This window comes from Adiantum capillus-veneris, chromosome 16, assembly GCF_014529385.1.
Source record: "Adiantum capillus-veneris isolate H3 chromosome 16, ASM1452938v2, whole genome shotgun sequence".
In the NCBI taxonomy this organism is placed as follows: Eukaryota; Viridiplantae; Streptophyta; class Polypodiopsida; order Polypodiales; family Pteridaceae; genus Adiantum; species Adiantum capillus-veneris.
This window is the reverse complement of record NC_140946.1, coordinates 104,857,744-104,882,460: the sequence shown is the minus strand read 5'-3', so window position 1 is coordinate 104,882,460 and position 24,717 is coordinate 104,857,744. Positions and strand designations below refer to the sequence as shown.

The window sequence follows — 24,717 nt, the reverse complement described above, 5'->3', positions numbered from 1 at the left end:
GGCAGTTAGATTTCCCGAGGGGTGTTTCCAAAAAGTGAAAGTAAATAGATAATAAGAAAGAAATCAACAAAAAGGATAGATAGTAGTCACACAATGGTGACACCAACTAGTCCCCTTTCCCAACTAGTCCTCTTCCTCAACTCGTCCCCCCTCCCAACTAGTCCTCTTCCCCAACTAGGCCCCCTCACCAACTCGTCCCCACCTCCTCCCCCCTCACCCCTCCCCTACCTACTCCTTCCCCTCTAGCCAACTGCAACTAGCTACAGATTCCTCACTTCGGGTGCCTTGTTAATCTTGGCAGTCTTCTGGTCATTTTACCTCATTGCGCCGAGGCCATTACTCCTTCAGCATATTTTGCCAATATCAACATTGTTTCATTGGTACTTCTTTTTGGGAACTCAAGATCTTCTCCAAACATCACCCTCTTCAGTCAGAGTGTACTGCATTTTTTCTAGTGTTTCACTGCTCTTTCTAGTTTCATTGATCCTCCCACCGAGACGGTGAGCGGTCTTGTGGCGGGCAACCTGTAGAAGGCTACAGTGTCACTTTCACAAGAGGACACACAATTAGTACAGTTGGTCTGGTTTGGTTCACACTAGACGGACACTCTGGGCTGGCAGTGATACGTGGCAGGGATACGGACGGTGGTCTAGTGGACATTGTGGCCAAGTCACCACCACCACTCAGTTTGGGGATAGACTTAGATGGCGGTGGCTCTTTATGGTGGTACACATGAGTAGAAGTTGTTGGGTCATCAGGATCATCTTCTTCATATATGGTCGAGGTCGTCGTCTAGAGGAGCGAGTCTATACACACAGCACGTCTTCACCCCTTCCTCGACCTCCACGGCTTGTTCTTATGGTACCAGGAAATTCCCAGGAGGACATCACAACTTTCCAAGGGCATTATGTAGAAGTCCTTGTGCCCCAAATACCCCTGACAATGCAACCGAAGTTTGACAATGACAAGTGTAATGGCTACGTCCTTGTCGGGTGCCGCTAGAACTGCCTCTGCTAGTGGTCCCATTTGATCGGGTGTGATCTCGAGCCGCGGCGCCAATTCAGGTGAAATGAAGTTGGCCTTGGCTCCTCCAGTATAAAAAATCAGGGCTTCTTGGTCTTTCACTTTGCCCCAAGCTCGGCAAAGTTCTGTACTCTCGTCAATCGTGCTTGGGTCAATACCCATGCAATCTGGAGCCAGTCATGCTTTCATCTTGCCTTTTTGTCCACATTCCTCAGCTGCTTTTGAACCCTCACGCCTGTCTTCAACTTTGTCGTTTTGTTCTTTCAGTGAATTTTTAGGGCACTTCACGAAGATGTGCCCCGTTTCCCCGCATCCAAAACACTTCCCCTCTTTGATGTAGAGGGCTCTCTCTCGAAGAGTGAGCTTGGGTCGTGCATCCTTTTCTTTCTTTACTGGGTTGCTCTTCTTCTTTCTACTTTCTTTGTTTGAAGTCTGTCGGTCCTTTGTGTCATGATTTCATTTGTGGGGTAGGTCAAACTACCTGAATGAATGTCAAATCCCCGTTTCGCATGACTAATCAAATTCTGCATGGAATCTAACTTTTGCTCTAAGCAGTGATCTCGGATCTCTGTAGAAAGTCCCAAGATAAACCGCTCAATCTGTTCTTTGAACGAGATCTTCTTAAATGAAGAGGCTGGTAGAAAAGAGCTCCAAAATCTCTCGCAATATGCATCCAATGAATCTTTCTTGGTCATCCGAAGATGGTTCCAAGCAGTTCGTATGTCACGTTCGTACTCTAGAGTCAACCAAGAAGAAATAAAAAGCCTCTTAAATTTCAGCCATTTAATGGTTCCAAGCAGTTCGTATGTCACATTCGTACTCTAGAGTCAACCAAGAAGAAATAAAAAGCCTCTTAAATTTCAGCCATTTAACTCGCCCTTCTTGTTCAATAGAAGCGTGGACCACTAAGTTCGAGCATTTCCCTTGAAGTAAGAGGTAGCCCTCCGAATCTTGGAGTGCTCTGAGTAATATCCTCCAAAGAAAGCTATATCAAACTGCTGTATGAAGGCCAAAGCCTTCGAAGCATCTTGAAATCTAGAAAACGTGTCAAATTTAATTGACTGTCCACCTTCCTTTAAACTCTCGGACTTTCTTGCTTTTATCTTCTAGAAAGTCATACTGGTTGGCTTTATAAAAAATCTTCTTCCTTGCATAAAATTTGTTGTCATCGAAGTCCAAACTATCCGAAGACGAGTCCTCTGTAGAACTATCCGAAACTGGGCAAGATTTAGACTTCTTTGCCTTTTTCTTGCCCTTTCCGAAGCTTTTCTTTTTGCTTCGTTTTTTCCCTTTTCTGTCTTCTTTGCTCGAGTCAAAGGAGCTAGAAGAAGTATCTGAAGAAGAAGAAAAAGAAGAACTGGGTACTCCTTCAAATCGCACATGCTTCTTCTGCTTTCTTGCCGAGGCAAATGTAGATTGATGACCCAAATAACCCGGGAAGTCAGTGCCTTTCATCTGCTTTTTGTCGTGCTTTTCGGCTTTGTTCTGTGCATCAAAAAGCTGGCTAATCCGTGCATCAACCACCTCTTTTAATTCTTGCTCTGTAGACATCCTTGGAATAGGAGGTTTCTTGAGTGCCGGTTTAAGGGGTGGCTCCGTGGTTTGCCGCCACTTTGAGTGCACCTCGTCGAAGGAGGTCAGGGTAAAAAGTTTTGCAAGTTTAAGGTCCTTCCAAAATTCATCATCAGCTTTGTCACATCATCGACCAATCTCCGATGTTCCATCTCTTCAAGCTCCGCCTAAGTAGGCCGAAGCAGGCCGTACTCCTTGCGCGAATCTTCTTCGTGATCTCTTCCCACATCTCCAAATGCAGAGGAAGTCGACTGTCCTTTGCTTGAATCCATAAGTGCCGCGCAAAAAGGATCAATTTCTTGGTAGAAGAGAAATCAGCCGTGCTCTGATACCACTGTAACAGAGTTGGACACTCCAAGTCAAGAATCTATCGCGACACGACAGGAATTCACTTCAAAACAGTTCACAATTTGATTCGACACTGGCCCGCCAGCGGAGTTCTGTGCCAAGAGGTATTGACCCCAAAGACTGGCGCCCCTTTCGGTATTTCTTTTTGTATTAAAATCTATGCTCAAAGTACAAGGGAGTGATTGGGTCTCACTCTCACACTTTGCGTCCAGATGCTCTGAGAAGTGGGAGCCCAAACCACTCTTTTAAAGGTTTACAAGGAATGCCAAAAGCAGAGCGCCAAAAGCTGTCCCAAAAGCATTCAAAAATAAAGCCCCTTTGACTCTCAAGTCTTATTTGATAAAAATAAAGCAAGCCAATTAAAGCTCTCTCTCTTGCTAAATTGTGTAGATAAAAAGCAGGCCCAAAAACTGCCGTACGTTGTTGCCTCCGTGAAAGGCGCCGTAAAATGCGGAATTCCGTACAGCGTGTTCGTACATTGCTGCCACGTCAGCACTGCCAGCGCGTTTTGCAACAGAATCTCCGGAGCCACGTCAACACTGCAGCCAGCATTTCCGAGACTGTCCTTGCCAAGGGAGGGTGTGTGTGTGTGTGTGTGTGTGTGTGTGTGTGTGTGTGTGTACTGGCTGCCACGTCACAGGTTTGTGACAGCATCCTGTAATCTTTTTTGCATCATACATTCCATTATATTCACTTCTACCCTCACAATCGTTTGCATCTCAGCCTTCAATGATGTGTACATCTCGTCATGCTTACTAAGGATCTCTTTGTCCAATTCTTTCCTCATATCTGCATACATAGCGTTTTTGTTGGATGTCTCCCTAGAATAGTCTCGATCCTCTCACGAAGCCTTTGTCGATGCCGTGGTCGTCCTTGTAAACGTGGACGTCTAGCTCTCCCAAGCTCAATGGTTCTGTCAACTAATATACCTTTGGCATAGTGGGCTCTGAAGTCTGTTGTGAAGCTTGCTCATGTGCCTCCCGAGTCTCTACTCTAAAGAAGTCAGTGATCTCCCTCTATGAATGTCTAAAGCTATCCTCAAAAACGCCTAAATCTAGCTTCATTGATCCACTACAATTCCATGATGCCATTTTAAGGTTGGTCCCATAGGTCTCCCATTGTCATGCTGTGCGTTTTTCCAACACCACTACTCTCCCTCCCCTATAGAAAGCAATTTTTCCTTTTTCCCTCGTCGCCTTGATCTCGGGCATCAGCTCTTGCATGTGTGCTACCTGTGTTTAAGAGTGAGGTCATCACCCAAAAATATCCTAGTTTGCTTGAGTGTTAGTCTCTTCTTCACGAATTCCTTTCTAGTTGCTAGTGTAGGGAAACGTATAATGAGTGCTCTTTCCTTGGGTCTTGCTTTCTCATTATTTCCCTTCTTGCCAACTCTCCAAGCCCTGTGTGTGTGGATTCAAAAATACCCATGCGCTTGAAGAGCTCTTGCACCTCTTCTACTTTTCCAATGTCTTTGAGACCTGTAACACGCACATGAAGGGCTCTAGTCTTTCTCTTTTGCTCCTCCTCAATTGTCATATTGATAATAGTGGATGTCGGTGTGGCTTCGGGCATCTTATCTTTTTCTTTCTTTGCATCCTCGATCCACTTTTCAGCTCTATCAACCTTCTCTTGTGTTTTGAATAGGTGCTCTGCCCATGAAGAGGTTGTTCGTGCCCTCTCCTGTTCCTCTCCCAGTAGAGTTTTCACCTGCTCCTTAATGCTTTCTAGCTCCATTATCATTGAGGGTTGGTTTTCTCCCTCCTTTGCGGGGGTATTTTTGCAAGCTGCGAGGGCTCTATTGAGTGCTTCGATCAATGCATCCTTTTCATTCATGCATTCTTCCATTTTTTATTTCCAAGATTCAAACATAGCAAGTGCATCTTGTAATCTTTTTTGCATCATACATTCCATTACATTCACTTCTGCCCTCACAATCGTCTGCATCTCATCCTTCAATGATGTGTACATCTCGTCACGCTTACAAGCATCTCTTTGTCCAATTCTTTCCTCATATCTGCATATATAGCCTTTTTGTAAGTCTCCGCTTTTGCATACATCTCTTTCTCAATGTCACCTCTCAAAAGGCTCAGCTCCACCTTAATCATCACCTAAACCTTCTCAAACATTAAGTCAACTTTGACTCTAGAAAGCTTCTCTGCTCTCACAGATCCTGGTGATAGTATGCATCTCGTCACGCTTACTAAGCATCTCTTTGTCCAATTCTTTCCTCATATCTGCATACATAGCCTTTTGGTAAGTCTCCGCATTTGCATACATCTCTTTCTGCTAGTACACTGGAGCTCAGCTTGCCTTTCCTTGGCAGGACGCATTGTGGAGGCCAACCAGGTGGTTTGGCAATGATGTTGTATATTACATATTACTGGATCTTTTCCACTTCTTGCATAGACCAGATTCAGTGGCTTATTTGGAGTCTGGCACAGATGGACAGCCCTCACATGCCAAAGTTGCATGGTCGGTCACCTAACTACCCATGGCACAAGGTGGTCTTGAGCTCAATAACCCAGCCTCACAGAGTAGGGCCCCGCTAGGGATGTTCATTGTTCGTGGATTCCTCCCAAGTGCTGAGCCTTGGAAGGAGCTTCTTCTTGCCATGATTCTAGCTCGAGTTCTCGTAGCAGGTGGCCCACGTGCCTAGAGACTCGCTGGATCTTCACCGTAAAGTCCACAGATGGATTGAGTCGACAATGAGAAGATAAACTTGCCATGAGTTTGCTCAGTGCCTGGGAGATGTTGAGCACAAGTCAAAGCCAACCAGCTCACATGGAGGAGCGTCTTTGACAGCCTTTGATTTTGAGCCCCTTGCTTTGCCAGGAGCATAGAACATATGTTGGGACTCGTCCTCATGTAGCTTGGGGTTGGATCAGCCCAGAGTTGTGGAAAGTGGATGCAATTTTGTAGCCTGCCTGAGGATGCGCAAACAAACAAATTGAGCCCCATATGGGGGTCTTGACTGTGTGTCACGATATGCACTTGGCGCTCTTAACTGACTGGCATGCGCCTTTTGAGTTAGAGGCTCCATTGTGGATGGGTGCTTTACGCGACTGGAGATTCTGATTGCAGTCAAAGCTTGCACAGATGAGGGGCAGTGTTTCTTCTTCAAGGTCCAAACGGAGGGTCAACTCTCTTGCGTTCAGCGCAAGATGGCTGTGATGTCAGAATGCACATTACAGAGGATTAGAGTGTTTTCCGCCTCTAGACAACAGCAGTTGCTTTACCCGGACTCAAAGGAGGTAGTTAGAGGGACTGGCAGTTATGGGCTTTTGGGACTCGACCTCTAGCTCAGCTGCAGAGGGACCTTCGCAATTGATTTTGGCAAGGTCCATTCGCCTCTCCTACCGACCCTGGGAGAGGCAAAACATATCTCGAGTTCCAAGCGGCATACCATTCCAGCAGCCTTACAACATTGGCACCAACAGCGGATCACAGATGAGTTCTTGACGGATTTACTGGCCACCAAGCTCCACGGATTACTGTTTTTTAGTGGTTGGTCACACACAGAGGGACTGCAGTAGGTGAATAGTTTGCACATGGTGGACACCCCTCGGTTTGTCCTGGATGTGGGAATCCTTTAGAGACTCAGGGACACTGCCTATGGGATTGATCACAAGCCCAGCAAATTTCACTCAGGATTCTTCCAGTGATGGCGTCCCTTCTGCCAGAGATGACCTTCACTTGAGGGGCAGTGGCACATCAACATGAGCACTTAAATATGAGACATAGCATAACAGTTTTGAGATTAGGCTGTTGGTGGATCGTCCTCGGCAATGCCGGATACCTAAATTTCTCGACAGTAGCTTGGACGCAGGAGAGAGCCTGCAGATGGGAGCTGATCAGTAGCCTGGGTCAGTGGTTTGTATGGTGGGTCCTCTGCTATAAAGTTTTGGAGGGCATGCCTGAGCCTAGAGCAATGATAGTACATGCATTCTGGTTGGAGCTGATACACACCCTCCGACCACTATGACAGGTTACAGGGTACCTCCAACAGAGCAGAGAGAGAATTACACAAGGCTTTCATACAACTGTGGCGGCCAGGGCCGGCCTTCATGGTGAGCCAGGACATCCAGTAGTACTATGGATCACCTGCATGTCTTTTCTCCCCTCCCATTTGGTGATTTCGCTGTTATATATTTATTTGTGCAGCATGGGAGAATCTCCCCCTTTTGTCTCTAAGACGGCCATGTACTTTAGCCCATTGGACAGTTTCAAAAAACTAATGGAAGGATTTTTTTATGCCCAAAAAAAAAAAGAAGAATAAAGGAGACAAATTCCTTAAAACTTGCAAATACACATTATTTCGTCTCGCTAAGAGCCTTCAGAAGAAACTAACTCAACCATGAAGCCAGTAGCACCTACAAGGTGAGCAACACTATTGCCGGTCAACAATAGCAGACCACAAAGAACGTGGCCGTGCAATTGAGAACCAGGCTAGCAGCTCACCCTGTGCTTTTCAACCACCAGTGCTTAGGAAGCTCTTGATCTGCTCACAACTTCTGGTTGGGAACATGCAGGTTCAAGTCTCCTAGCAGCACAACTGACCTCAATTTTGCCCAAAGGAGTACATTTAGATGAGCTGAGTCAGATGCAGAATGGCTTGCATTTACGTTACATCTCTAACCCAATCAGTCGTATGCATTAAAAAGAGCACCCTGTGCTGAAGCAAAGTGAGTATCATGTATTGCCCAACCACTAAATACCAATGGGAACGTGCCTCAATCAAAGGCCCTAATCCTTATGTTCTGTAAGACACATTTTGCATCAGCCAATGTACATCCTTGCTCTTGGTATACGTCACAGAATGATTCCTTCTTGATACAATTACTAGAGTATGGTGCATTTAAGCCTACTTGCAATTATCCCAACAACCATATTTCTATACCTACTGGATTTCTGAGATTGTAAAAGAGATGCACCGATCAAACGAGAGAAAAACATACCATTTCGTTTGTTTTCTTGCACTGATGTGAATAACTTTCTGAGCCCACTCAAACTGGTCCCACTCATTTATTCGCCCATCATAATGGAAGAGCACAATTGTCCAATTCTTAGAAAACTGGCATTTCAATAAAAAGAAGTTAGAATGCACACCGGAAAATTATAGCATGTAGAGCAGGAAGCTGATAAGCCCAAACCTTGGATATAGTTGCATTGACGATATCCCTTTGATCAAAGCCAACTGTGAGTGTAACAAGATACTTTGGTTGGTACGATATATCCTGTTCGCAAATAGCACCAGCAGAAAGAAATTGGATGGAGAGGAGAACCAAAACAAGATTAAATTGATCTTTGAATCAGCTCAAAAATAAAAACTGACAATTTAATGAAGTACGGTACTCTCTTTTTGACAAGACTACACCATGATTCACATCAAGAAACACAAGAAACAATTGTAATGAATGCATTAGATTCCGAACCTATTGTAAATCTAATATTACATTGCACACTGGAAGAATTAATTTGACATTTCTCGCTTCCTTTTTAAAGGAATAAAACAGTCTTCCCGATCGAAGACCCCTAAAGTACATAAGAGTTGCAGTAGTAATGTAGTTACATATTGGATGCATTAATGAACTCCGTAGTAAAGTGATTGCACATAATGATGGTAAAATGTCACGTACTTCATCAGGGTTGCCCCAAAGTCTGCGTGTAAAAAGATCTGTCGTAGGTACCACTATACCGGGAGGCAAAAGTTCTGCACCAGAATGAGGAGCCTCATGTCTAGCCTGCAAGATTAAAACAAGCAGGTATAAGTACAACAGGAAACAACATGACAGAAACAAGCATTGCCATTTAAAAACTATGATAATGTCGATAAAACGATTCATGTCTTACACAAGGAAATAAGAAAGGATTTATAAAAGAATTTTAAAAAAGATACTGCTTTCCAGCTCCCTTTGCCAAGGAGTTGCCATGCATACATACATGCCGATGAACGTACTTTAAAGTGAATTGAGAACATTTCTTCGGGTGCCAGTCTGCTTGCAAATGACCCAGGGAAAAAGTACATCACTCTGAAGCTCAGTTCAAAGTACCTTTTTATTGCTCCAGCTCCCTTGCTAATGATCAGGCAATTCTGTTTCCAATTTGCTTGCAAATAAGCCAGCAACCAAGCGCCTTGCTATGAAGCTAAGTCGAAGCTTTTTTACTTTTAGTGATTCCAGTTCTCCCTTCAATGAGCAGGAGCAGGCAAACTGGTCATGGCAAATAAAGAAATTTTTCCAAATTTGCTTTCCAATGAGCCGGTGGATGCATGGTGCAAACAAAAAAACACTTCCAACTTGCTTCCTGACCAGTCCGTGCTTTTTCTATCTTATTTGAAGAATCTTTTTCTGTCAAATGTGATAATTGCCAGAATAATCTTAGCTGCTACTTTTCAACGGAATGGCCATGTCATTGCATAAAAAAGACACCCTTTGTATCCGGAGGCATGATATCAATGAGAGTAACTAACAGTAGTATATGCCTTGGATTTCTGAAGGCAGCATCTTTATAAAGACAAATTTTCCATACAAACATCAGAAGTTATTCTATCTTCTATGACAAATTAAAAATCTTAGGAGATGGGTAAACTTGTGTCCAGAAAAGTTGTCCACTAATATCTACCAGGAGTTACTAAAAGTACTATATAGTTTGGTTCTTGGAAGCAACACCTTTGTAGAGTCAAATTTTTCAAACATACTAACATCAAAGCTTATTCTATCTGCTATGATAATCAAAGATCTCAGAAGAGCAGATGGAATGGGCAAATTTTTCTATCTTAATTTCATATTCAGACAAAGCATATCAAAGAAAAACTATCTAATGACCTGAAGCTGCCTCTATGACTAACATCTACAAGTGCCGGTTTGAAGCTACCTCTACCAACACCTACACGTGCCCTTTTGAACGACCTTCACAGTTCCAAGGACAGGTTCTCTGTAATCTATGGCAAGTTTACTTTTGAGACTACTACTCCACAATATCGATGGATTTTTACCTTGACATGGCAAATTATGTATTCCCATGTCACATGCTACTTGTCATAAAGCAGGAGCGCACAACAATATCAACATACTTAGTGATTGAATATCACTTATTTTAAGCTAGACAATCATGGGAATGAGAGAAAATCCAGTCATCGACACGGTGTCGCAAAGTGATAACGTGAAATAACCTTACCATACCGCAAGACCAGACGAGAGGACCCAAATCAGAGCTCGGCAACGCGTAAAGTTCAGCAGGATTCGTGGTGGTTTCGTGGGATGCTCGCGTGGTAGGCCATACGGAGGTTGCTGATGTGGCAGCGTGGATGCTTTTTGGTCCACTTATGAAAGCAGTTGACTTCTGGGTGCTACTGCCTTCGGGGGGGCCCACTTTTTGATAGCAATTTCTTTTGGGCCATGTGCCTTTGAATATGGGCCTTGGGGGAGCTCCTGGTAATCAGCTGCAGACCACAGCTCGGCTCTGTCTAAATATCGGACTCTCATGGATGTGGCACCCTTGAGAGTCGTCCAAGTGGTGATGGTATTGACCTGTTGGGCCAGTGCACCACGTCACATTCTGCACTTAGCTTTTTCAGAGTTACCGAGGAACGGCTCTTTTCATGCCTGGAACGCGTTCCGGGCAGCTCGGAGTGGATGGAACGCCCCAGAATGGGCTGCAGTTCCGACAGGCTGCCTTAAACCGAAATGGACGGGGGAACGCCACCGGAACGGCCAGAACCGGCCAACGGTCATAAACGGCCATAAACGGGCAGAATTTAAAAAAAACGGCTCACAAAGTTTCCCTATATATTGTGCATGTCACGAGGACGTGGCAACGTCTAACCTTACTTGTTGGTTTCTTTCCAATGATTTTTGTTTAATTTTTGAGACCTCTTTTTTGAAGTTGCAAATGGTCGGACATTGTATGGCCAATGTGAACGGTAGTTTCACCCGCAGACGGGAAGTTGGTCAGCATTGGAACTTGTAAAGTAAAAGGATGTCTAGGCTCAGTTCAAGATCATGTAGGTCCCCTCGTCGCACTTAGCAAGTTGGTGGATACTAGGAAGTGAACTCAACAAAGGCATAAAGTCAAGGTGGCAACCCAACAGAAAGTATCCTACAATTGGGCCACATTGCAGTTTTGGATGCGGTCCCGATGAGGATAGATGGTCAGATGACCAGTGGGAGCCCAACGAAAGCATCTCCTAAAATTTAGGAAATTTCTATTTTGGGCCACAAAATGTGTTCGCGTCATTACCTTCGGTATGACAAGGGGGAACATTTTATTACTCTGCTGCAAAGTCAATTGGTGCACCACTTGAGAGACTTTTAAGCAGAAAGCCCAATGCGGGGAAATTGCATGCATGAGTGCCAAGTGGCACTTTTTGGTCAATTTACCAAGTTTGGGAGAACAAAACTCGTAACTGACACTTTGGAGCAGTTTTGGAGGCTGTTAACTCTGATTTTCAGCCATTTCTCTCCATTTTTGAGCTTCCTATGACTTTACCTAGGTCCAAAGAGCTCATTTTCAGCATTGGAAGCCATCAGATGCATGTTTACAGGGCTGTTTTGCTGCGTTTTCAGCGATACGCAGGTTTTGGCCGCCATGGAAATCTTCCATCTATTTGTTCACAGATGCATTACAGGTCAAGGACAAAAGAGGGGGTGTAACAAACTGCTAACGTGTCGAAACCCTAATTCTGCTAAAACCCTGACCCTAAAATCGGAAACCCTAATTCTACCCAAAACCCTAATTCTGTTGAAAGCCTAACCCTAAAATCAAAAACCCTAATTCTACCCGAAACCCTGATTCTGCTGAAACCCTAAGCCTAAATAATTCTGTTGAAACCCTAACCCTAAAATCAAAAACCCTAATTCTGTCCGAAACCCTAACCTGAAAATCAAAAACCCTAACCCTAACCAAGATTTGCTGACGTGGCGGACTGACACGTGGCCTGCTGTACGAACACCAACGCGATTTACGAAAAGCTGGCAGCTTTTGGCATTGCTTTTTGGACCAGGAGCTTTTGAGTTTTGAAGGTTTTTCACTGTAATTGCTTTTAGGCCAAGGGCCTTTAAATATGAGGTTAGGGCTCATTCTCTGGCATGCTTCCTGGAGAAGGTGCAGAGTCTGGAGTACCGGCTTGTACTGTGTTGATGCAATATAAACTTTAAAGAAATACCGAAAGGGGCGCCAAGGTTTGGGGCCAATACACTCTAGCGTGGAATTCCGCCACTCCGTGTCGCGTGTCGTCTCTCTCTATTTCAGTTCAATTGTTATTTGAAGTGCTTAAAGTTGTTCAGTCTCTTCTTTTCTATTGGCATGTGGTGCCCGCCTTGTGACAATGGTATCAGAGCATCAGGCGTGTGCTTTTCTGAAAGCATACCGGTCCTACAAAAGAGCAGACAGAGCTATTGATGGAATTTTATTTGAGAGATCCAACTCGGGCCTATTAGCCACTCCCACCCCTACTCCATCGCGCATCGGGCACGCTCCCGTCTTCACCGCTCATGTCTTACAAGGCATAAGCCATTAAGATCACTTGCAAAGAAGGATCCGATTTTTGTTTTGAGTCACTTTTTTTTTCTCAGAAGCAGTGCAATGCAGATGTTGATGTCTACAGCTACCAAGCAGCATATTCCAAGTACTTGGCAAGCTTTCAAGAAAAATTTTGCCCGAAGTTATATGGTTTCTGACATCTTCCTTCGGAGTGCAACTTCTGGCAGAGTGGGGTATCCTGAAATGCTTGCCATGGAAACCCTGGCAGATTATAACTTGAAGTTTCTCGACATCTCCCAGTAGATGTCTCTTCACGATCACATGACCTTGGAGGTCCAGTGTGATCGCTATCTCTTGGGACTACCATCGCCGCCAAAGAAACACTGGTTGTCCAAGAGCTGATGGACCATGCTGTGCTCGGCTACGACCTCATGGAAGGAACCTAACCCTAAGCAGGTTTCAAGATGGAAAGTCAGTCGACTTTTCGAGCTTGATCGATGTCGAGATTGCTTTTTAAGTTTGAGTTTTGTTTAATCTTGTTTGGTGATCCTGTTTGGAATTTGTTTGAAATGGATTGTATCTGTTTTGAACCTGTTTTGGTGCCTATTCGAATTGTTTGACTCTGGTTTGATACTGGTTTCAATGATTGGTGATTTTACTCCCGGGTGGAGAAGTGAGAAATATTGTTTTGGTATTGTTTGAACCTCGGAACGACGTAGGCCGATGCCTAGGGAGCGTTTCGTTGTATGTTTGAAAACCTCTGAACGACGCAGGCCGATGCCTGGGGAGCGTTTGGTTGTATGCTTGTAAAATAATTGTTGTTGTAACTCCCGGCCCAGACCTGGATGGTTATGCGGGAGGAGTATTAAGAAGTCTGAGCAGTGGTTACTCTCAGCACCTCCAAACGACGCAGGCTGCGGTCTGGGGGCGTTTGGTTGTAAGAGGCATCTATATCTCCCGGCCCGGACCTTTTTAGGTTATGCGAGAGGAGTGATGAGGGAGTCCTTGAATATCTCCCGGCCCGGACCTTGTTAGGTTATGCGGGAGGAGTGTTCATCGGCGGCTTTTTTTTTTTTTCGAGAAAAAGATCCTTCTATTAGTTACTGAAACTGCCCATAGGGCTACAACCACCTCTTCAAGAGAGGGCTACAACAACCATGATGGGAGACTCTCCCAATGAAAAAACCAACATATGTACAATGGGGCTAAATCAAGAAATGGGGGGAGGGAAAAGCCACACAGGTGGTCGGTAGTGCCATCGGAGTACACCCTGGACCATGGTGTAAAAAGGCCCAGGACGCCAGAGTCAAGGAAAGCCTCTCTGCGCTCCCGTATGCGGTCGGAGCTGCCCTGTAGTCCCTCAAGCTTTTCTCTGAGAGTATGGATCAGCTCTATCCAAAAATCGCGAACAGTCTCTGCTGGTGGCACAAGGCGAGCCTCAAAGATGCGGAAGCAACAGGCCCGCTAGATGAACCAGAGTGTCAGGCCACTGATGAGCTCCCAACACTCCCCTCTCTCACTGCACCACTCTTGTGGAGTAAGCTCTGTAGCAGGCTGGAGTGTAGGTCGCCCCTCCTGCATCACTATCATCCTGCTGGTGGAAGATAGCTCAAACTGAAGTGCCGGGCCCGTGAGGGTGGACCAAGCCGCTGCTCCCCAAGTGTACTGTCGAGCCGTGGAGAGAGCAGGCATCAGCCGAAGAACTCGTAGCCACACCTGCTGGGCAGAGGGACAGTCCCAAAGACAGTGACGCTGACTCTCCACCAAATGGTCACAAGCTGCACATGCGGCCGAGAGACCACTATGCACAAGCCAGCTGCCTACTGCTGTAGCTCTGTGTGCGACCAACCATTGAAACAAGGTGATTCGCCTCGGCTGTCTGGAGTCCCACAATCTCTCCCAGAAGGCTGCCAAGAACTCAGCTGTGAGACCCTCCTCCTGCCAATGAGGTGCTGCAGTAGGTCGGGCCTCTCTCTGTGCTGCTAGTATATGATGTCCCAGTCGAACAGTGTACTGAAAGAACGGGACACCTGGGTGGTCTGCACAAGAGAAAGGGTCCTCCAGAGCCACTCACCAGGATCACATTGTACTCATGCTAATGGACAGCACTCCCAAGCCCACAACCTCCAGTGTCCATTCACAAGAGCTGTTGGGTCAAGATCTATGACACAAGTCCTCCCACAGATGCCCACTAGTCGGATCCTCTGAAAACAGCACTCTGCCACCTGCGGGGCCTCTACTGCAACTCGCTGTAGCCAACCCCCACCCTAAAGCTCGAAGAAAAGGGATGGAACAGTCTCTGAGCAGGCCCTGACTAAGATGAGAACCTCTAGTCGTGTGAAGGCTCCCATCCACTTGGGTGCTACTGGCTCGAGAGGCGTGAGCCACTCAGCTGGAACTACCTCTGAGATGTCCTGGCACATGCTTTGCACCCCTCTCATGCCCTGTAGCTAGAAACCTTGCACCTCCTCTGACAAGCCTGTGAACTCTAGCCAATCACCTAAAGAGCGCGCTGGACCCGCGACCATGGGACCCCAAGAAACATGAGGCCGACTACCAACCAAGTGGCCTCTCTGAGTGCTAACCATGGGGTTCCAGACAAGGGACTGCCATAGGCGCTCCTCTGTGCAAGTAGGCTCTCTCTGCTCCAGGCCTCGCAGCAAGAGCTCCCAAGAACGAAGCAAACTCACAGCAAAGCGGTCCTCCAGTCTCCTGCTCAAACCAACTCTGCGCATCTCTGTGAAGATCCATCTGGTCGAAGGTTGCCAGGGGCCTCCTGCCTAAGGCACCCTAGCACGAAGCCGCTGTAGCAAGAACTCCTTCCAGGGCTCCTCACCTGGAAGAAGTCCTCTTACGATGAACTTCCCAAGAAGGACTCTGCTCTGCTGTGCTAGGTCAATGATCCCAAGCCCTCCCTGTGAACAAGGAAGAGTGATGACCTGCCAAGCCACTTTGGCTCGGGCTATCTAAGTGTCACTCCTGACCAAAGGAAGTTCCTGATCAGCCTCTCTACCTGGCTGATACAAGAACTCGAGAAGATCCAACAAGAAGTGATGTACCACATAATCGCCAACAACACCTGGTTGGCCACTACTACTCTGCCAGCCAAAGAAAGTCGAGCTGAGCTCCAATGTAACAACTTCCTCCTGATAGACAGGAGAAGGGGAGCAATCTGCTGCTCGGGAGACGAGTCCAAACCAACCTGACAGCCCGAGTACCGAACTGCAGTCCCTGGGGGAATCCACTTAAAACCCTCTCCTAGCATCCAATCGGGCACAGGAGCACTACCTATCGAGAAAGCCACTGTCTTTCTCCAGTTGATCAGTGTGCCCGATGCACAACAGAAGGTCTCCAGAGCCTGCTCACACCTGTGAAGGTTGGCCTCCTGGCCATCTAAGTACAAGGCTGAGTCGTCGGCAAACTCAGCGTCCAGTAGCTCATCTCCCCGGATAGGGAGTGCTAAGCCCCGTAGACCAACCTGCTGCGACACCAAAAACCTGCTCATCACCTCCGCATAGAACAGAAACAGGAAGGGGGCAAGAGGACAGCCCTGTCTGATCGAACGTGTGAGCATGAAGCGATCACCTCTACCTCCTGCCAAAAGTACCTGACTGTGAGCCTGTCTGTACAAAGCTGACACCCCTCTGATCCAAGCATCTGAGAAGCCCATCCTGCGTAGAGTGCCCTCTAGAAAGTCCCAGTCAACTCTATCGTATGCCTTCTCAAAATCGAGAAGAAGAATCACTAAGTCCTCACCACAGAGCCGTGCTAGGACAGAAGCCTCCCAAAAAGTAAAGATCTTGTCAAGGATACTGTGTTCCTTGACAAAACTTGTCTCGGTCCCATGAATAAGGCTCTATAGAAGTGGTTGAATCCTCAAACTCAGAGCCTTGGCAAGAATTTTGTAGGCTGAGTTGAGGATGGTGATGGGGGGCCACTGTCGAATCTCATCCAAGGAGCCACCCTCCTTGGGAATGAGGTAGATCATGCCCTCACTCATGCTGTCAAGCATCACGAGAACAAGACTTCCACAAATACCTCGCAGACTTCTCAGAACCCTCAGAACGGTAAGAGCGGTAAGAATGGTAAGAATGGTAACTCTTCTAACCAATCTTCCAACAGTCTCTCAGAAAAGAATTCTTCCAATGAATCTAAGGGTAAGGCTAACACAATTGCTAAACCTAAGCTTACTCCATATGAAAAGGTAGCACAAGGAATTGTAGAAGGATACATCACGTCGGAAGAGCAAAGCACTTATTCTAAGAAAGGTCGTTGTTTTCATTGTCACATTAAGGGTCACATAAAAAGAACATGTCCTAAGCTTGAATTGAATGAATCTAAAGAATCCACAGAACCCACTTTCTCTGTCAATGCAATGAATGATAACACGAGTGTGCCCCAAGTTTCTCATGACCCTCCCATTGATGATTCTCTCATTAAATGTTATGGTCGTACGTCAGGGCAGCGTTTTGTCATATTGTTCGACCCCGGTAGTATGCACGATGTGATCAATCCCTCTCTTGTTGAGAGAGCCCGTCTCGAAGTTAGTCCGAGATCTCCTATGGAGGTCTCTGGCTTTCTTCTCGGTATGGACGCTCTCATCACGGAGGAATGCCTTGATGTGTTGTTTGCAATTCAAAAAGCTGCCTTCACTAGAAGATTTGTTGTTTCTCCTCTCTCAGTAAGTGATATGATTTTGGGCATTTGATGGTTTCGTGATCATTGATTGGGAGGCTAATACTTTCACTCTCAATGCCAAAAGTGATTCTCCCATTGTCATTCATGGAGAGGACATTGTTCATTCTCCATCTCTCATTGCTAATATGCAGGACAAGATTGAAAGGATTCAAGAGAAGGAGACTCTCTCAGTCTCTTTTTCTCCAAAGCATGACACACAGGATTTGAATGATGATGATAAGCATGATGATTTGAATGACAAGCATGATGATTTGCATGATCAAGATGTAATTTCTCACGAGCATGATGAGTTGCATGAAGATGATGTGATTGTTCACAAGGATGATGTGTTAGTGGATGCTTTTTCTAGCGAAGCTAACCTCGTTGTAGATTCGATCAATCACGAAGGATCGATCTTGGCTCTCGAGCCTAGGTCCAAAGAACCCTCACAGGAAGTATTATGTGTTCGCATGATTGATACGCACGCATTGTTCGAGTGTTTCATTCGTGACCATTTTCTATATTTTAGTCAGCATCGTTATGTGATCCCTTTTCCTAGGCATGACATATTGTATGTTGAGCACGTTTCTCTCATGGATGAGCACGAATGTATACGGATTTTTCATGAAAAGCCGAAAAGTATGTCTGTCAGAAAGTCACATTCCATGTCTCTTCCTTGGCATGACACAATTTCCGAACGAGCACATGAAAGTATGAGCACCAAGCATGGGCATTTCCGTTGTGAATTGCCACAGTTGATTGCTCTAGATCAAAAGAGAAAGATTCGATTTCATTGTTTGCATGTGTTTGATGAACGGGTTGTCACTCCGTCTCTATGTTCATCTACATTGCATACACAGTCTTTAGCGCAGACAAGATTTTTTCCACTCACTTTACATGGAATGGGTATGTTCATGGTTTTGTGTTGGAAGTGGTTTCAGGAATTTTCAGCCATGGAGATTCTTAAAGAAGAAAGAAGCATGACTCTCGACAAAGTTGAAGCATCGAAGGAGCCACAGAAGACTTTGAGTCGCTTTCGGCACGGCCCAAAGAAGCAAGCGTTGCAGACCTTTATGAAGTTCAAGTACCGCACGACCCACACATCAGAGTGGGCCAGCGAAGAGTCCCTTCCAAGATTCCGGACGCTATTGGCGATCTCCCTCGACGCCATACAGTTCGGTACCAATACCTCACTTTGAAAAGGAGGGGATGTCACGTGACACATCCAACCCTATGTGTCCGTGGACAAGCTACAGCATGATCAAGGTTCAGTCAATCCAGTCAAGTCTAGATTAGAAGTGATATGGCACTTTTGTGAGTCTATTCGTAGACCGTGCATGCCCAGTCACTTAGTATAGATGCATATCCTCTGGTTGCACACAGCATGATCATCAGTATTCCCATCAGAATCCATTAGAATCAATTAGGGGATTTTTCCAATACATTTAGCCTATTTTCCCTATTTTTGACATTTTTCACTTATTAATTTAAGTGACTTCCCAACAAAAGTAGGTAGGGCAATTTTGCTAAGAAAATATATAAGCAAACCAAAGCTAGCATTCTTTGGCAAATGAGCAAGGAGCACAACAGGCCCTCAGGCACCAGGTACCCCTTCTCTCTCAGCAAGACCTCTCCAAGCTTCCCTTGGCGAGCCCAGAATTCCCTAAGCCTAGCGTTTTTGGTCTTCATCAGCACCTCCCCCTAACCTTGGCGATTTCAGCCCTGCTATCATCGCCACAGTCCCAACCAGCCAGCGTTTTTACTAACGCTACCAGATCTGCCAGCGTTTTCATTTTCAGCCATAAATGAAGCATTTGCAGCAGCGTTTTCAGCAGTCCATACAGCAGCAGATTCAGCCCTAGATGTTTGCAGAGTATCTCCATTTTCAGCCTTCAAAAACGCAGCCAAAACAGAGTTTTCAGCCACTCCGAATCAGTCCCAGATTTTCAGCCATAGCGTTTTTATGGACAGCAGATAGAAGACCGCAAATTCCAGCCCTTAAGTCGTCGTCGTCGTTGTCGCCGTCGTCACCACCGACATAGTCCCTAGACTTGCATCAGTCCATGCATACCATTTGTACCAGATTGTGCAATCATAAGTAGACCACTCTCGCCGACGAGAGTGGGGCCTTCAGAGGAGGGTTTTACAACGTCTCTGGTGTCGTATCTCTCTTCTCTCGCTATCTCTCAATCTCATACACTTGCACGCACAGTGTCCATTCACTTTGTTGTGATCATAGCACTTTCCATTAAGAACGGAAGGCTCTCCCTTCCATAAGAACTAAAAGGAACCTTGAGCACAGTTCGGAGCACTCATCTTGAGCAAAGCGCAAACATTCATTCCGCTGCACCTAACATGCATGCATCCTGACGCTCTGATTGGGACTCTGCGAACAGTAACTCACGGTAAAAGTCAGTAGCAACTGCACGCATATCCTCGCGCTCAGAAGCAACTGACCCGTCGGGCCTCCTCAACTAACTGACCTTGGCATGCGAATGCGAGGTCCCACTGCCTCAAAGAAAGCACCAGTCACTCTGTCGCCCACCTGGGTCCACTGAGATGCCTGTCAGTGGAAAGCAAACTCATGCCGCCTCTCCTCTGTGCTAACAAGCTCCTGTCGAGCCTGTCGTAGCTGCTCCTCCAACCAAGGACTGTCTGGATGTTGTTCTTGCATCCTCTGTAACGAAGCAATGCCCCGTCTGAGACGCTGCTCCTCCTCTCTCGCTGCAGCCCGACGAGCCAGAGACTCCTGGAGAAAGAAACGGCTAATCTGAGCTAGGCCTGAGGCCACTCTGTCAATAAGAGAATCCTACCTGTCTAAGCTCTCTGTCCAAAGGGCCTCTACCCGCTCTCTGAGTGCTGAGTCCAACAAGACCCTCTCTGGGATGCGAAGCATCGTGCTCCCACTCCTCTGCCTGTCTACCACTGTGAGGATCACTGGTGCATGGTCCGAGAAGGAAGTCCCTGCCAGAATGCCCACTATCCCTCCCAAGTCACTGAAATGGTCACTAGTGTAGAAGCGATCTATCCGCAAAAGATTCACTCCTCCCACTCTGCGGTCCGAACGAGAGAAGGCAAGGCTGTCTGGGGGCCTCACAAAACCAGAGTGCTGCCAAACATCCGAGACCCTCAGAGTCATACAAAACCTCTCCCAAGCTGCCAGCTCAACTCCATGCACAGTAGCATGGCTACCACCAATCCTGTCACAAGGGTCCTCCAACATGTTGAAGTCCCCTCCTATGCACCAGTGTTCTGCCTGTGGCAGAGACTCAACTATCTGTGACCAAAACTTTGCTCGAGCACTCGCCACATTGGGCGCATAGATGTTCAGGAAGCCCACTAGACAACCCTGAACCTGCATAGTAATCCACTGAGGCCTGCCTGGCACAATAATCCCTCTGCCCACAATTGTCTACTGCAAAGAGTCCGCAATAGTCATACATACCCCACCCTGGATGCCTCTAGGTCCAAAAGCAGCTGACCAAAAAGTATATACCTAGATGAATCCAGGATAAGCCCAGATTCACCCTTGAAGGAAAGTGCAAGGTATAAACCCATGGTAGTCACCCACAAAACAATATAACCATCAGTTCCATCATGCATAGTATTGACTAAATACCACGACATCCCCACTAACGTCATCAGTGCCCAATAGTGGGTGTAGAACTAGGTACTAACATATGCTCCCCAACACAACACACACCACGCGCACACACACACATGAGCATACATCAACACAAAGTTCAGCATACTAAGTTTTTGTCATGACTCCAGAGATCAAGGGCAGACTCAGCCATAATGAAGCCTAGCATATCGTCCACGCAAGAGCTGACCACAACGTCTAATGCGGCTCTCACACAGATGGTGCTCCTGAAGCTGGATGGGGAGTAATCCGCATCCGAGCGTCCTCTAGATAGGCGTGACTGCAACAAGTGCCTGGCCCAAGCCCAAGCAGAGCGAGCCGTATGTAAAGCAACCTCCTCTGTCCAGGAGTCCTCATGACTGTATACATAGCATGGCACGCATTGTGTATCGGCAAAGAGGTAAACCACAATGTGTCTACATCCTGCTAAATCTGGAGGTGTCACCGCAAACTTGGCCAATGGCCACAAAGTCTGAAGCATGTCTATAACTCCTAGTTCTCCCATGTGATGAGAGAACTCTAGGACCTGTGTGTGCAACCATCCCAACACTGAGTCGAGAGTCCACTTAGTCTGGTCCTTGCCGCAAAGGAGAAAGGAGAAGCCAACTACTGAGTCCAAGGCCTCTGTCCCCCTAGCTGCAAGGAACAGAACATGGACCCTGAAGCAGGCTGCCTCATGGTCTGCTGAGGGGTCGCAGAGAAAACGAGTGAAGTCGTAGTCGAAGAAGTCCCATCGGCGCCGGATGTCAATGCTCGTCAAACCACGAGGGATAGCTGCAAGGGGAGACGTCTGTACCTGTAGAGGGGGCCGCAAGAAAGGATGTCCCTCTCTCGCCAAGCGACTCGTGGCAAAGGCGCTGCCAAGAGATCTCCTAGTAGCCGAAGAAGGCCCTGTCCCTTGGGTCGACTGCGGAACTGAAGAGGGAGGGGGGGGAGAAGGAGTAGGGGGGAGCGGTGGAGAAGAGGGGCGGGGGGGAGCGACAGAGGTAGAGGGGCGGGGGGAAGAGGCGGGGAGAGCAGGAGGCGAGGGGGGGGGGGGATGATGAGGAGGGGGGGAACTCTGGGGGGGGGAGGGGCTGTCGAGGGTGAAGCTTGGGGGGGGGGGGGGGGGCGGGAGCAGGGACCTCATCCTACTCAAGAGGACCAAACGGGTTCCCCGTGGGAACCCACTGCTACTGAGTAGGCGCCTGAGCCCTGAGGACCACTCTGAGTGCCAGGCTGTCGTTGTGGCCCCTGTCGTCGTCGACCACGGACCTGCTGCCACCCCTCCTCCGCTGGAGCCCCAGCCTCAGAGGGTGGCTCTGCATGTGTGCGCTATGTCTCTATCTGTGTCTGCTGGCCAGCCCTTGCAGGCTGGGGTTGAGGCTGTGGTGTAGGTCGAGGCCTCCTCCGTGGACAGGCCTTCGCTAGATGGCCCATCTGTCGACAAATGAAGCAATGGCTCGGGAGGCCCGAATACTCCACACTCTGTCTAAACCAACCCCCACTCACCCGAGGCAGAAGAATAACCTTCGGGAGCGTGTGAGTCTCTAACCAAAACGCGAACTGAGGGAATGCCAGCCGCCTTAGCAACTACTGAGGCTGCCGTGCGAGGTGTCTCCAAGACCGTCCCAATGGCTGAGCCAATCCTGGACAAAAGTGGTAAGTACTCCCTCCGCAAACCCGGAAAGCAAATGGAGATGGGGATGTCTGCCTCCTCTACTAGAACATCCGAAGTAGGGTCGAAACCATGTCTCCATTATCGAAAGTGGGCTCGTACTGCTCGGATGGTCAATGGACTCATGGCGATGACCTTGGACTCCATCTCGGAGGTCTCAAACTCGATCTGATAGTAACCTCGTCCGAGTATCTGTACGTCCAAGATCTTGCCCACCTTTGCGATAAGGCGGGCCTGGAGAAGGTCACGCAGCTCTCCTCTGCTACGTCGGGTGCCGAGAATCTTGCAGATGACAGAAGTCGCCTGCAAGCGCTCTACCTCTGCGGCTAGGCTCGCTTGCTCTGTCGGTGAAAGAGCAAGTCGAATGGTGGGCTCAGCGGGGTCGAACGAGGGGGCTTCGGGCGAGTCCCTCTGTGGTAGAGCCGGAGCCTCCATCTGTGTCTACTGTTGTGTCAGAGAAGTGGATAGAGTGATTTCACTGCAACAGACCTTGGCGAGCACTAAAGAGTAGCACTGCCAACGCCAGCTGAAGGAAACCTTCGGGAAGGAAGGCAAAAAGCGAAGGAAGCAGCAAGGGGGGGGGGGGGGGGGGGGGGGGGGGGGGGGCAATGTGGGTTGGCAGGGAAGCGGGTTGGCTGGGAAGCGGGCGGTGGGCGGCGAAAGGGCAGCGGAGTGGAGGGGCTGCGGGCTGGGAAGCGGGTGCAGCAGCAGGTGGGGTGGGTGGACAGCGCACGGGGCGGGCAAGGGGGTTGGCTGTGCAGGGGGGGCAGGCAGGGCGGGCTGCGCAGGGGGTGGGCAGGGAGGCCTGCGCGAGGATGCGAGGGCGGGGGTGCTATGTAGGGCAAGGGGGTAGGCAACGATGGCGATGAAGGGGGAGGGAGCGTGCGGGCAGCAACAGCGAGCTCGTCTTTTTCGTCTTTTGTTCATCGGCGGCTTTATGTTTCTATGTCTTGTAACATGCATATGTAAGCATTTGTGTTGCATTGTGATGTGCCAACCATTGAATATTCCTAATTGGATGAGATTGCCTGGGTATGTAATTTTAGTGCATCAAGACACCCGTGGAAGATCAGTACGGTCTGGGTGTGATGGCTAATTTTACTACGCCGGAATATCAAGAGTTCCAATCTGGACAAAAGGAGAAGCTAACTCCTTGATCAAAACAGCCAAAAGGAGAAGCTGACTCCTTGATCAAAAGAGCAAAAAGGAGAAGCTAACTCCTTAATAAAAAGAGCAAACTGATTGTCCCTCGGAATGTCCTACAGACGTGCCGCAAATCGTGCTGACATGCTGACGTGGTAGTGTACAGACGCCTAGAATTTACACTAGCTACTGACGTGGCAGTTGTATTTGCACTAGCAACTTTTTAGCGCTACCTTTTGGACCAAATGCTTTTGTACTTGATACTTTTCATGAACACTGCTTTTAGATGGCGCCTGGGGCCTTTAAATATTGTGTGGGCCCTCTCCCTGGCATTCTACCGCGTACAGATGTAGAGCAAAGCCACAGGGTGTTGTACCGAGTTGAAGCAATATAAAGAGATACTGAAAGGGGTGCCAAGGTTTGGGGACAGTGCTCTCTTGGGGTGAAACTCCGTCACTCCGAGTCTCGTGTGCAGTGTTTCTCTCTCAATTCTGTTGTTTTGAAGCATCTAAAGTCTATTTAGTTTGTTCTTTTCGATTGGCACGTGGTGCCCTCCCGTTACAGTGGTATTTGTTTTTAACATGTCTTGGTGCCGATTTAAGGACTGCTAAACTCTAGTTTTGATACTAGTTTCAATGATATGTGATTTACTCTCAAGAGGGGGCCTGAAGAGAATTGATGTTGGATATCTACACATACTCATGGCCCGGACCCTTGAGGTTATTTGCAGGGGGAGTATTAAATGTTTGAAAAGTGTTGTGTTTACTCATGGCCCGGTCTTGGATAGTTATTTACAAGGGGAGTATTGCAAAAGAAATTGTCTAATCAATGGTTACTCTCAACACCTACAAGCAACCCACGTTGCAGTCCGGGAGCGTTAAGTTGTAAAAGGCCTCTATATCTCATGGCCCGGACCTCTTTAGGTTATTTACGAGAGGAGTGATGAGAGAGTCTGTAACGGGAGGGCACCAGATGCCAATGGAAAAGAATAGACGAGACAGAATTTTAAGCATTTCAAACAACTGAAATGAAAAAGATGTACGACACACGAGACGTGGAGTGGCGGAGTTCCTCCCCAAGAGAGCATTGGCCCCAAAACCTGGTGCCCCTTTCAGTATTTCTTTATTTTGCTTCACCAAAGTACAACGTCGGGGATGGATCTGCTTTGCTCTTG

At 47.5% G+C, this 24,717-nt stretch overlaps 1 protein-coding gene across 3 annotated transcripts in view; it reads right to left on the bottom strand.

Moving 5' to 3' along the window:
* The window catches only part of LOC147439572 (uncharacterized), a 63,975-nt gene that overhangs the window by 21,975 nt on the left and 17,283 nt on the right, over positions 1-24,717 (bottom strand). For all 3 annotated transcript variants that reach the window (XM_086485382.1, XM_086485380.1, XM_086485381.1), the window contains exons 4-6: positions 8,580-8,684; positions 8,094-8,177; positions 7,899-8,014 (exon numbers count right to left, since the gene is read on the bottom strand). In XM_086485382.1, coding sequence (XP_086341508.1) covers positions 7,899-8,014; positions 8,094-8,177; positions 8,580-8,684 — 305 coding nt within the window. The remainder of the gene's footprint in view (positions 1-7,898; positions 8,015-8,093; positions 8,178-8,579; positions 8,685-24,717) is intronic.